Source organism: Vanellus vanellus (genome assembly GCF_965231255.1).
Source record: "Vanellus vanellus genome assembly, chromosome: 30".
NCBI lineage: Eukaryota > Metazoa > Chordata > Aves > Charadriiformes > Charadriidae > Vanellus > Vanellus vanellus.
In genome coordinates this window covers 1446441-1458669 of record NC_138935.1, presented here as the reverse complement: position 1 = coordinate 1458669, position 12229 = coordinate 1446441, and the positions used below count along the sequence as shown (strand labels likewise).

Genomic DNA, 12229 nt, shown 5'->3' with positions numbered 1-12229 from the left:
TGGCAGAAGAGAGAGGAACCACTGCGAGAGCCCATGGGCCGAATTCACAGCGTTTCCACCCAAACCCAACTCCATTGCCTCTTGGAAAGCGCCAGAGCCCCATGGGCAAGAGCGGCCACCCCGGGGAGAAGTTTGGCCTCGACTTCCCCTAAATTTGGGATCAAAAAAGGGGAAATCAGATGAAAGGAGGAAGCTGCTTGCCCCGAGAACAAGGGAACCAGAGCGAGAGATGTTCAACTTTTGGCTGCGTTTGCTCTTCCCAGGGTGCCTCTGTGAAATTCAGCTGAAATTAGACAACAGTGAAGTTATTCGTAAGTTTTAACTTTCGTTTTCCACGATAGCCAGCCCAGGGGACGCCTGGCCTGAAGCCCTGAGGGCGTTTGGGGAACAGAAAGAATTTTCCGGAGAAGGAATAAAGGAAACAGTGCCTCCCCCAAAAAATGAGGATTTTCGCTATGAGAAGTTTCTCGTATTAATAATGCAAGAAATTACCACGAAAGCACTGAACAAAATGCTAAAGGATTCCCACCAAACAACTAAACAGAAAAAGCTGAATTTCGGTGCTTGCCTCAGAGAACACCGGTTGCTGTTTTGGTACGAAGCCTCCAAAACACACCTCCTCGGGCGGGTGTCAGCCTCGTTTGAGGAAAGCAGAGTGGGGTTTTGAACCAATTCTTCTAAAAAATCAACAGGGAAGGGGCTGCGGCAAGTGGCAAGGAGCAGTCCAAGCATATTGGCCACTCTGAAGCTCCTGACTGTGCATTATTTTTTTTTCCTAGGAAATTAGAATTATGAAATGCCAGCATTTCCTTCCCCCCCCCCCCTTCCCCCTCAGGATGAGATGACGCATCTTTCCCACCGCATAAATCGGGGCGATATCAAAAGGAAAAATAAAAGGATCAGAGATGTCACAAGGCGAAGATGCCGCCGGCACCTATGAGAAATGGGATTTCACCGAGGGGATGGAATTGGAGAAGCGAGAGCCCAGAAAAGCACCTAAAGGAGGTATCGGGGTGAGGGAGCGGCTTTGAGGATCCAGAGACGTGAAACCGGAGGGTTTCAGATCTTTAAATTGGTTTTTCTCCAAAGTTAAAGCCAAATTTTGATGCCTAGTTCCTCCGTTGGGTCACAATCTTGGAAAAAGAGGTTTGAATGCAGACAACAGGGCAGTGGAGCCACTCCAGAGGTTGTTTGGGGGGGGATCTCTCCTCTTTGTGCTTTTTAAGAAAATACCTGGGGGGGGGGGGGGTAGGGGGGGAGTTATTTGGGGCCGCCTCACTCCATTTCACCCCAGCAATGCTCTCCATCCTTGCTTTGTCTCCAGAGAGAGCCGTTGCGCTGCTGTACGTGCTTCTGGCCCTCACCTTCGTGCTCTTCATGGCTCTCACCATCGTGAATCTCCAGAGAGGTGAGTCCGCCGCGCATCCCTCGCTCCTATCACCAAGTGTGGGCACGATTTGGGGGGCAAACACAAGCGGACGGAGCAAAACGTGGCTCCGAGTTAGGATCGAAGGCCATTTTGCAGCCCGTGAGCTTTCCGGGGATGGATCCGGAGCGAAGGCGAGCACTGTTTTCCTCTCCCCTAGTATCCGCGGTGTGGGAGGCGTTGGAACAAGCCCGGATGCGGAGCGAGAACAGACACACCACGGCATGGCACAACCTCTCCGAGGTCCAGCGCACCCTCGGTACGACATCTCGCCCCAAAATGGTTCCCTGGAACCTGCTGCACCCTCAATACCTGCATGGATTTCCCCCCCGCCGCTTCCCAGAGTGCTTTTTCCAACAAAAAAATGAACCAAAAACTGCTTTCCATCACGACAGAGATGGTCAGGGCTTGTTTTGAGCTTTCTCCTCTTATTTTCCTCCTAGATGAACAGCTCTCTGCCAAGCTCAAGGTGATTCATGGCCAACTTCTGAATGGTACGCCAAAGAAATGAGGTTTTGGGAAAAAACGGGCAGAATCTCAAATACCGGGGGCAGGCAGGGACGAGACAGGGTCAAAAGTGGAGTTTTTCCTCCTTCCAGTGTCGGAAGAAATGGAGACCGTGCGGTGGAAGATGACGCAGCGTGAAGCGGAGCGCGGGAAGGAGCTGTCAGATCGCCTCCGCGTCCTGGGTGAGAGCCTGATTTTGATGGAAAAAATCGTTATATTCAGTCCTTCTCCTCGATTCCCAAAACACGCCGTGTTGGGTAGACACTCTGAAGATTCCTAAAATGTGCACCGGGAGCACACAAAGCCAATCTTAATGATTTTGAGAGCTCATTAAGTATAATATTAAATGAAAAAAGCCTTTTTCAGTCTATTCATAAATACGATAAAAAGCTCATTTAATGAAAGGCCTTTTGCGATTTTACCGTCTGAATTTTAGAGATCGGTTACTCGCACCAGGAAAACGCACAGCGAAAGCCACGGTGGAAATCGGGACGGAAAGGAAAAAGGGGAAGGGAGACAAAAATGGGGGTTTTTTTAGGTCTTTGTGGCGGCTGAATTACCTTTTTACTCTCTCCCCGGCAGAGGAAAGGGACGCGCCGGAGCCGGTGCTGCGGCAGCTGGCGGAGGTGAAACGGGAGCAGAGCCGCGTGTCGGCGCTCCTCGACACGGCGCTGCAGGCGACGCGCAACCTCTCAGGTGAGGAGGAAAAACGTTCAAGCCGGCGTTTCCCCCCGCTGCGCTCCTCCGCATGTTTTCCTTTGATTTTTTCCCCCTTTTTTCCCCTCAGAAATCCTCTGCACGAGGTGTCCCGCCGGCTGGGTGCAGTTTGCCAAAACCTGTTATTTCTTCTCCGCCGCTGCCATACACTGGCTGGCTGCTAAAGAACACTGCGCCAACTTCGGCGCCCATCTGGCCATCGTCGACACCGAGCAGGAAAACGTAAGCTGAGAAACCCCGTAAAAAAGGCAAAAAAAACCAAACCCAAATTTAATGAGTTTTGAGGAATATTACACTCCCAATTCTGCAAACGGAAAGCCGGAGGTTAAAGATGGGCAACTCAAGACTGCCTGCGGAAGCGGGGGGAAAATGCAACCGGTTCCCACTTGGTTCTGAAGTGATTTGGCCAAATTGCATGAGTCTGTCCCCAAAACAGCTGGTGTGATTTAAGTTTTTTTTTGGGGGGGGGGGGGTAAAGCCCAGGGAAACAGCTCCCCTGCCCCCGAGGGACTCCCGGGGTACGAGAGGTGCTCACCTGAGTTTGGGGTGGATCCCTCCTCGCGATCATCTAGGAATGAGAGAGAGTTGTTTAGAAATTATTAAAAATATTTAGAAATTACAGAAATTATGGAACAAACTGTAGAAATAGAACCCAAACAGTGCACAAATTGCCATTTCTACCCCGATTTAGACGATCCCTGCCTCCCATTCAGGAGCCCGCTTTCACTGACCCAGCTTTTAAAACTTTTTTTTTTTTAAAAAAAAAAAAAAGCTTCTCCCTCCAGATATTAGAAGTTTCAGCACTTTTTTTTTTTTTTTTTCTCCAAAAAAAGGGAAACGTTGCATTTTTTTTGTCACGCCTGTGGCACGTCAGACTTGTCCCCTGCAAGGGGACAAGGGCTTCCCGATGTCACCAACCGCTGGCGCCACTGAATCCCTTTGCCGGTGCCTTCCACTTCCCCTCCTGATGCTGCACTTTTTTTTTTTTTTTTTTCTTTTTTTTCTTTTTTCCCCTATTTGCAGAAATTTCTGGCAAATCACATCATGGAGAATCGAGTGTTTTGGCTGGGCCTGACCGACGCGCACAACGAAGGCGACTGGCAATGGGTGGACGGACGCTCCCTCTCTCTCGCGTACGTTTTTAGCCTCAGCGGAGGATAAATCACCCCCAAAAAATCACCTCTGTTCTTCCCTCGACCCCTTTTTTTTCTCAAAAAAAGAAAAAAAAAAAAAAAAAAAGGCAGCCGCACCCTCATCACCGTACCCTGCTTTAGTGCTTAAAAAGCACGGAAATAAGTTTCGTGCTGCTGCGGCGCTTGAAAACACTGGGAGGAGGGAAAGGTTAAGAGGAGCCACCATGCCGCAGGCAAGATTTTGGCTTTTTTTTCCCCCAAAATTCGTTGGTTTAGGGCTGAAAACGCAGGTGGGGACACGCAAGGAGCCGCAGCGCCTGCTTGGTTCCCCCCAGGCTCAGCTCAACCGAGACCCCACAGCCTGAGTCAAAGATTTTCCTCATTCTTGGGATTTTGGGGAAAAACACCGTTGTAAAAGCAGAGCAGTTTTCTCCCATTAAACGGGAGGAAAATGGTAAAATCACTGAAATTGCACTGCTGCGTTAAATGGGGGGAGAAGGGTTTTTTTGGGAGGCGGCTGTTGCCCTCCCCAGGAGGTGCTGCGGGGCCGACGTGCCCTCCGCCTGACTCCCCCCTCTTTGAGAAAACCCACTCCAAAATCCAACAAGTTCCCAAACGGAGAGCTTTCCACCCAAACCGGTGTGCCCCCCCATCCCAAACCTCCCTCTCCGCAGGTTCTGGAAGAGCGGCGAACCCAACAACGTGGGCCACCACGGCGAAGATTGCGCCACCATCACCTCCAGCGGCTACTGGAATGACGTCACCTGTTCCAGCCCCATAGCCTGGATCTGTGAGCGCAGCTGCTAGTGGCTTAAAAATGGGAAAAAAACAGTAAAAACCCGGCAAAATCCAAGCACGGCTCTGGAGAAGGGGGGGGGGGGTGTGGTGGAAAAAAAGTGGCCAAAAATGGGTACTCCGCTTCCCGAAAAGCGCTTCTTGGGGGTGGACACAGCGCTGTGGCCGAGGGGTTGAACGGTTTGAGGGGGTCACTTTTGGGGGGGGATTTAGAGATTTTGGGGGCGTTTGTTAACATTTTGCGAGGCGTTGACTGACCTGTTGCGCCGCGGCTCTGTGTGTGGCTGGTTAATTGGGGGGGGGGGGGGGAAGTAATAAAGAATAAATAAAGCGCTTCGATTGCGATTTGAAGCAAAAAGCTCACGTAAATCCAGCCGATGCGGTGCCGAGGAGGGCGGGTGCGCACCTTTATTTCCCAGGGTTTAGGTAAAAAAACCCAACCAAAACCCAAAAAAGGGAAGAGAGACAGGTGAAAACGAGGCGAGAATGTGTTTTTCGGGGCGCGTATGCAAATCCTCAACTCGGGGGCGCTGATGCGCAACGCCTGTTTTGACGAAAGGCCGCAGTTGCCGGATTCCCCTCCCGGTACGGACAGCGGCTCCGCTGGAAGATTTGGGATTTCACCGCCGCGGTGTTTTAACACCCGTAGGTGCCACCATGGCCGTTTTATCCATAATCCCTTAAAAAACCACCCCAAACCCATGTGGGAGTGGCGTCAAATCCCCGCCGGTGGCAGAACACCTGTGGCGTCGCCGTTTCTCCCCCCCAAAACCCAACCCGTCGTCCCCAAATTCACCCAATCCCCGCCATCTGCTGAAAAAGTGTATTTTTTCCAGAGGGAAGAGCGGAGTCTCGCCCCTCGTCTTCGCCGCCCCTTTGCATGTCACCGCCGCCCCGACGCCGAGAAGGGAACTGAAACTTCGGGGCCAAACCGCTGGCCAAAATGGGGTGCCGGAGGCGGCGAGGGGTGTGCCGGGACGCGTGCCGAGGGGTTTAGCTCCTTGCCGGGCGCCTGCGCGGCTACTTTCCCCCGGCAAAGCATGGCCCGGCAAGAGACCTACGGCAACTGGTTGGGTCCCCCCCCTGCGCCCACCAAGCGGTTGGTGAGACAAGCAGGTAAAACTGGGGAGACACCCACCCCCCTCCCGGCCCCTTTCCGTGTCCTTGGTGTGGTTTTTTTGGGTGGCCGGCGTGGGTTTTCGGGAGCGGCGGTTCTCTCGGCAAAGCGCGGCGGCATCCGAGTCCGCCGGCGGGGCGTCGCTGTCGGAGGGAGCCGGGCGAAACGCTTTTGGGTTGCTCGGAGCGAGGCGGGTACCGTTCTGCGCTCGAAAGCTCCGAAAATCACCGGGTTTGGCCCCCGGTTTCAGGTATAAACGCTATGCCGGGCCTTAAAAAATTAAAAAAAAAAAAAAAAAAGGCATCGGCAACTTCCTCACCGGCGGCAACGGGGTTAGAAGAAGCGCTAGTGGTGGTTTTGAGGATCCTCCCCTTTTCCTCATCGCTCTTTTCCTTTCTTTTGGCAGGAATTTACTCCGTCGCTGGGAAAATGTCACCTGTGGGTGACTTCAGACCGGGTAAGTCATCGTTTTTTCACCTTTTCAGGCTTTTTTTCGTAGCGGGGGATGAAAAGCAGAACTCCCTGTGGTGCCTCCCCGAGGCCGAATTGGGCTTTTATTTTCAGCTCGGTCGGTCAAACGTGTCTCGCTCTACGCAGCGTTTCTCTCTTGATTTGGTTCCTTCTATCGAACGAGATCAAATAACCCCCAAAATAGCCCCGAAATCCACGTTGGGGGGATTGAGAGTGAATTTGTCGCTCCGTCCTGGCTCTCAGAGATGGTGTTTACACCTCTGCAAGGCTCAACTTCATCCCCCCTCCCCGCCGCGGCGAGCTTCGAACTTCAGCGCAATGGCTTGGGTTTGCAGCCGAGGGGAGAACCCGGCTCCGAAAGAGCGGAGCGACCCTAATAAAACTCCCTAAAAATGATAAAAATCGATATATATTGAGAAAAGGGTTTTTTAATCCTTGCCGGAGGTGCTGCGGGTGCCCCGAAGGGGAAGGAAAATCGCGTTTTTCCTGTTTTCCGAAGGATCGAGCCGATCGCTAATGGCTGGGATTCCAAATTGGTGTAAAACCCTGATTTTCCCCCATTTTTTGGGTGTTTTTTTTTTTTTTTTTTTTTTTTTCCCCTCTGGCGTAGCATCCCCGGACAGCTTCGAGGACGATTACGATGACGTCTCCCTGTCGGAGTCGGACCGTGGCCACAAGCCGCCGGCGATCGGTGAAGATCTGCAGAGCCAGAGGAGCAAAGGAGGCACCGGTAGCACCCACCCCCCCTCCTCCCGCATCACCTCTGCGGTCGAGGACCTCCGCGGGGCAGGATTTGGCCCTAAAATGCCCCAAAATCATCCCCCCAGTGACTCTTTCCTTCCTCCCAACAGGGGTTTACATCCTGGCGGGGAAACCAGCGTCTCCGAGTCCTTCCCAGAAAGGTGAGTCGCTCTCGATGCCGCTATCCCGTAGCGGAGGCCTTGACCGGATCCAGACCCGAAAAGTTGGGATTTTTCCCCGATTTCACCCACGCCGCTCTCCGCAGGTGACCCACAGCCCAGAGGCGACAGAGGACGGAGCCGCAGGATGACATCATCAGTGGTTGTCCTCTACGTCCTGGTAGCGCTGAGCTTCGTCGCGTGGGTGCTGCTCTTCACGTTGGCCATGATGAAGCGTAAGCGTCCCCGGAAGGGTCCCCGCCGGGCTGGAAAGCGGCTAATTTGGTTAAAACACTCCAAAAAAAAAAAAAAAAGGCATTTTCACTGTTAAAATGAACATGCGGCTCCCGCTTTAAGCGTCCATCCAGGCGGGAATCGCAGCTAAAGCCCGTCCGTCGTCACGAGTTCGTTTTGATTCCACCTCAGTATTTAAATTTGGGGGTTTTCTCACCAAATCGCCCCCAGCGCTGCCTCCTCCTGCCCGCACCGGCAGCGTTCCCTGTTCGCTCCCGGGTGGAAATCCTCGCTGCAATTCCCCACTCAGTTCCCACCCCCACCGCCCCAAAAAAAAAAGCCATAAAATGGACAAATTTAAAATCCCCTCTGGAATTTCCCCCCCGCCCCTCCCAGCTTTCAAAAAAGCCATAAATTGGGCAAAATCAGCTCGGTACGATCCAGCTGTGGGTTTGGGTTTTTGGTTTTTTTTTACTTTCATTTTAATTTCAGAGACGGAAATTATGGCAGAGTTAAAGCTCTTGAGGTTGAACTACTCGGAGAATCAAGCCAACGGTAGGTCCTGGGACTCGCGTCACTGCGACGGCGTTTTAACGGTGGTTTTTTTCCGGTGTTTTGGCTCTTTTGCCACTGTTTTTGCCATTTGGTGTAAATTAAGGAAAAATGGAATTATTTTTTCGAGCGGCTTCTGGTGCTGCTTAATAAAGCAACGCTGGCGTCGACCGAGTTATTGCCGATTTCCGCCAGGAGCTACGCTGGGGTAAATAATGTAGATCGGACGCCGACTAAGCTCGTGCCCCAATTCCGAAGGAATTACCCCCAAAAGGGTGTAAATAACGAGCAAATCAGCCCTTGGGATGTCATGGGATTTATCCTCATTGGGGTCTTAATGGGGGAAAAATCCACCCCGTTATCGCTGTTAAAGGACGGGAGGGATGTAAATCCTACCGAAAATTCTGCAAAAAATCAGCTATAACTGGCAAAATCCTTAATTGCTGCCAAACGGGTGATTAATTAAACGAGAATATGGGTGGTACCGCAGCAAAGAGGAAAAAAAAAAAAAAACAAACCCGCCCGGCGACGTAGGAGATTTTACAGCCCCGCTTGAGATTCCTCCCGGTGGGACGGTCATACGTTCTGGGAGAAAAACTTGAGATTTGGGTAAAAGGAGAGGGGGAAAGGAGGGAGGGGAGGGGGCGGCCGCTCACCACCCCCTCCTTGCGCTCCCCCAGTGCGGCAGGAGCTGTGGGAGGCGCAACGGCAACAGGCGCGGCTGCGGAGCGCCGTGCACAAATACTACGAGGAATTGCAGGACATGGCAGGTAAAAACCGCCACGGTGACACACCGGGAGAGAAACCTCCTGGTTTGAACCCAAAAAAAAAAATCAAAACAAACAAACAAACAAAAAAAAAAAAATCCAGAGAGATGGAAAAGTTGGGTGATTGACACCAATTTTGAGGATATGGCTCCGCCGGAGAAGCCGTGAAGGTTTTCCCAGTGGAGAAAACCTGATTTTTTAAATTTTTTTTATTTTTTTTATTTTTTTTTATACCAGGAGAAAAACCTCCCGGTTTGAACCCCCCCAAAATCCAAAGAGATGGAAAATTTGGGTTATTTACAGCAATTTTGAGGTACCACCTTGCTGAAGAAGCCGCCGAGGTTTTTCCTGGTGGAGAAAAGCTGTTTTTTTTTAACCGGGAGAGAAACCTCCTGGTTTAAACCCCCCAAAACCTCAGAAAGATGGAAATTTTGGGTGATTTACACCAATTTTGAGCTATTGCTTCGCTAAAGAAGCCGCGGAGGTTTTTCCTGGTGGAGAAAACCTGTTGGTTTTTTTTCACCGGGAGAGAAACCTCCTGGTTTGAACCCCAAAAAATCCAGAGAGATGGAAAAGTGGGGTGATTGACACCAATTTTGAGATATCCCCTTGCTAAAGAAGCCGTGGATGTGTTTCCCGGTGGAGAAAACCTGATTTTTTTCCTGGTTTGGGTTTTTTTTTTTTCTGTTTTTGGGTTTTTTTTTCTCCCCATCTGTCCAGCGTTGATCTGCAGATCGGTCACGGATGACAAGAAGTGCTCGGCCGGTTGGAAGACCTTCGAGAAAAGCTGTTATTCCTTCTCGACGGAGACCATGAGTTGGTCGGACGCGCAGGAGATCTGCGCCGACCAGGGCGCCCACTTGGTCATCATCAACTCGGAGCCGGAGCAGGTCAGTCGAGTGAAAAACAACCAGTTTTTCGGCTTACACCGGGCCCAAAAGACCCGTTTCCGTGGGAAATTCCTACTCTGGCCAACACAGGAAATCTGAATGATTTGGTTTTTTGGCTCAAATTAAGCAAAGTTGGCCAACGGGCTCAGAGATATGTGGAGGCGGAGAGAAGCGTTGACGGTCAAAATGAATTCCGTTGACGATGACTTCTTGTTTTTAGGGGAAAAAAAAAAAAAAAAAGCGCTAAAACGGACTCCTCAAAAAAAAAAAAAAAAAAGAAATAATTCAACATCTTTATGGAGTTCTGCAGATGCGCTTTGCTTTAATCCACCCAAATTATTACAATTTGCCATAAAAAAACCAACAAAACCCCACACCTGCTTAGATATCGCGGCGGTGACCTCAAAAGCCTCGCGCTGCTCCGTAGCTCACCGCAATTAGGGGGTTCGGGTGCGTTTTAACCAATTTTGCGCCTTTTTTTTAAGAATTTCCTGAAGGATAATATCAAGAACAGCAACACGTACTGGCTGGGAGTGACGGATCAGCTGGTGGAAGGCACCTGGGTCTGGACTAACGGCCAACGGGTAAATTTTAGGTAAAAATTCCCCCCCCCAAAAATGGAAAAAGAATCAGAAAATAAAGAGAAAAAGGTGAATTGACCCACCGAAATGGGTTTTTTTTTTGCAGTTTTACGTAAATCAAAGGGGGTTTTACATTGGCCAAATGGTCTTATCGGTGCGTTTTCTTGCGGGTGGTTAAAAAAAAGAAAAATAAAAAAAATAGAGATTTTCAGCAGTTTTTCCTCCCCCGAAATACAAATTTTACCTTTCCCTGCGAGTTCCGCTGCCGCGCGGCTCCTTTTCAATGTATCGTTTTCCTCTTTTCCTTTTTCTCCTCCTTTTTCCCCCTTTTTTCTCCCCCGCTCCAGCTACTGGAACACGTGGAAGGAGAACAAGGAGAAGGACCAGAAGGACTGCGGCAGCATCGGACCCGGCGGCATCTGGAACGACGACCGATGTTCCCGCTCCAACCACTGGATTTGCGAAAAATCCTGGAATTGCTGACCTCAGCGGTTGTTTCCCTCCCGGTTCCACGCGAATTTCGATGCGCCCATTAAAAAACTAAAAAAGTACCTTTCAAACTTTCCGCACTTCCAGGGGGTTCCGGAAGCTCCACGCACCTATTTTTATTTTTTTTTTTTTTTTTTGCCTATTAACGATGTACAAATCCCTGGAAAAAAAAAAAATAAAAAAATCAATGAAATCCTTCTGACCCCCCCCCCCCCCCAAACTTGCCAAAAGAAAAAAAAAAAAAAAAAAAGGGATTTTCGGTTAAAATAACCACAGCAAAAAGGTTAAAGACCCACTCACCGGCGCAAAACCCGTCGCGTTTTTCTCGGCGGCGCTGAATTTCTCCTTTTTCTCCCCAACTTTGCTGCCACAGCACGGCTTCTTCTTAACTCTCAGAAAAGACAACTTCAGTAAAATCCATTTTTTTTCCCCCATTTTTAATGGATTTTTCCATTTTTATCCATCCCTCCCCCAGGCACTAGCACCCAGCTCTCTCCAGCTGTGACCAAAAAAACCCCAAAAAACCCCAATTTTGCTCACTTGGATGTCTCTTCATTCAGCGCGTTTTCACCCAAGAAAAATGTGTGGGTTTGGGGTTTGGTTTTTTTTCTATCCATTCCGTCTTTTTTTGGCCCAAAATAAAGTGGCCCCGTCAAACCCATCCCGGTGGCTGAAAACTGCCAGAATCGGAGGAGTTTGGTTAAAACGGCGGTGCGGTCGTAATGCTTATTTTTGGTTGGATTTTTTTTTAAAGGGCTAAACGCAAAAAAAAAAAAATATAAAACTTTTGGGGGAATTTCTACGTTATCGATCAGTGATGATTTGTTATAGGGAACAAAATTCCTTCTTTGGGTTGAAAATTAACCAGGGGAGTTCCCCCCCGCCCCCTTCCCAGTCCCAAAAATTGTGAAATTTGAGCCGGATTTGAGAAATTTGCTGTAAAAATCAACAAAAAAAGGAGCCGGGGCAGAAAGTGAAACTGAGTTTAGGCTGTTTGGGGGCTGTTTTTTTAACAAAAAAAGGCAAAAAAAATATCAACAGGTGGCAGAGCTGACAAAAAGAGACCCTTCTGCCCTCGAAAAAAAATCATTAATTTAACCAAAACGCCCGTTTCTAGCAGGAAAATGGAGGAGTTGGGAGGGGACGGATCCCTGCTCCCGTGGGGATCGTGGGATCTGTTGGCTGCGGTGGGGGAGACTGGGGGTTACTGGGAGCACTGGGGAACTAGGCTGGGGGGTACTGGGGGGGCGCTGGGGGGGGTACTGGGAGCACTGGGGGCTGGGGGGGGGCTGGAGGCGGGGCACAGGCGGGAGGCGGAGCCGGGAAGATCGGGAGGCGGGGCCGAGGTGCGTGGGGAGGCGGGGCTTAGGCGGGCCGGAGGCGGGGCACAGGCAGGCGGGAGGCGGGGCTGCAGAGGGCAGTAGGCGGAGCTGAACGGCCTCGTGGGCGGGGCCGAGGCCGGTGGGGAGGCGGGGCCGCGGCAGCAGCGCTCCCGCCCATCCGCCCCCCAGCGGTTGCCGTGGGGAACGGTGCGGGGGCGGCGGGGAGGCGAGACCGGGCCTGACCGGGCCTGGCCGGGGCGGGGATTCACCCAAACCCGGCTTTCACCCAAACCCGTGTGACGGGGGAGGCTCCGGGGGAGCTCTGGCGA

General features: G+C 51.1%; 2 protein-coding genes across 2 annotated transcripts; both read left to right on the top strand.

The window, feature by feature from the left end:
- Window positions 1-905: 905 nt before the first annotated feature.
- Window positions 906-4631, top strand: LOC309682567 (C-type lectin domain family 17, member A-like; the record flags this gene model as incomplete). The annotated part of the gene is made up of 9 exons (XM_082496682.1): window positions 906-1005; window positions 1325-1408; window positions 1587-1685; window positions 1870-1920; window positions 2026-2115; window positions 2516-2629; window positions 2721-2872; window positions 3674-3783; window positions 4458-4631. The coding sequence occupies 9 exons, from the start codon at window positions 906-908 to the stop codon at window positions 4588-4590; spliced, it is 933 nt and encodes a 310-aa protein (XP_082352808.1). The 3' UTR covers window positions 4591-4631.
- Window positions 4632-5618: 987 nt separating this feature from the next.
- LOC309682505 (C-type lectin domain family 17, member A-like) lies at window positions 5619-10681 on the top strand (the record flags this gene model as incomplete). Its single annotated transcript, XM_082496596.1, has 10 exons — window positions 5619-5694; window positions 6102-6152; window positions 6777-6896; window positions 7018-7068; window positions 7173-7301; window positions 7792-7854; window positions 8532-8621; window positions 9339-9508; window positions 9994-10103; window positions 10437-10681. The coding sequence occupies 10 exons, from the start codon at window positions 5619-5621 to the stop codon at window positions 10570-10572; spliced, it is 996 nt and encodes a 331-aa protein (XP_082352722.1). The 3' UTR covers window positions 10573-10681.
- Between the last annotated feature and the right edge of the window lie 1548 nt (window positions 10682-12229).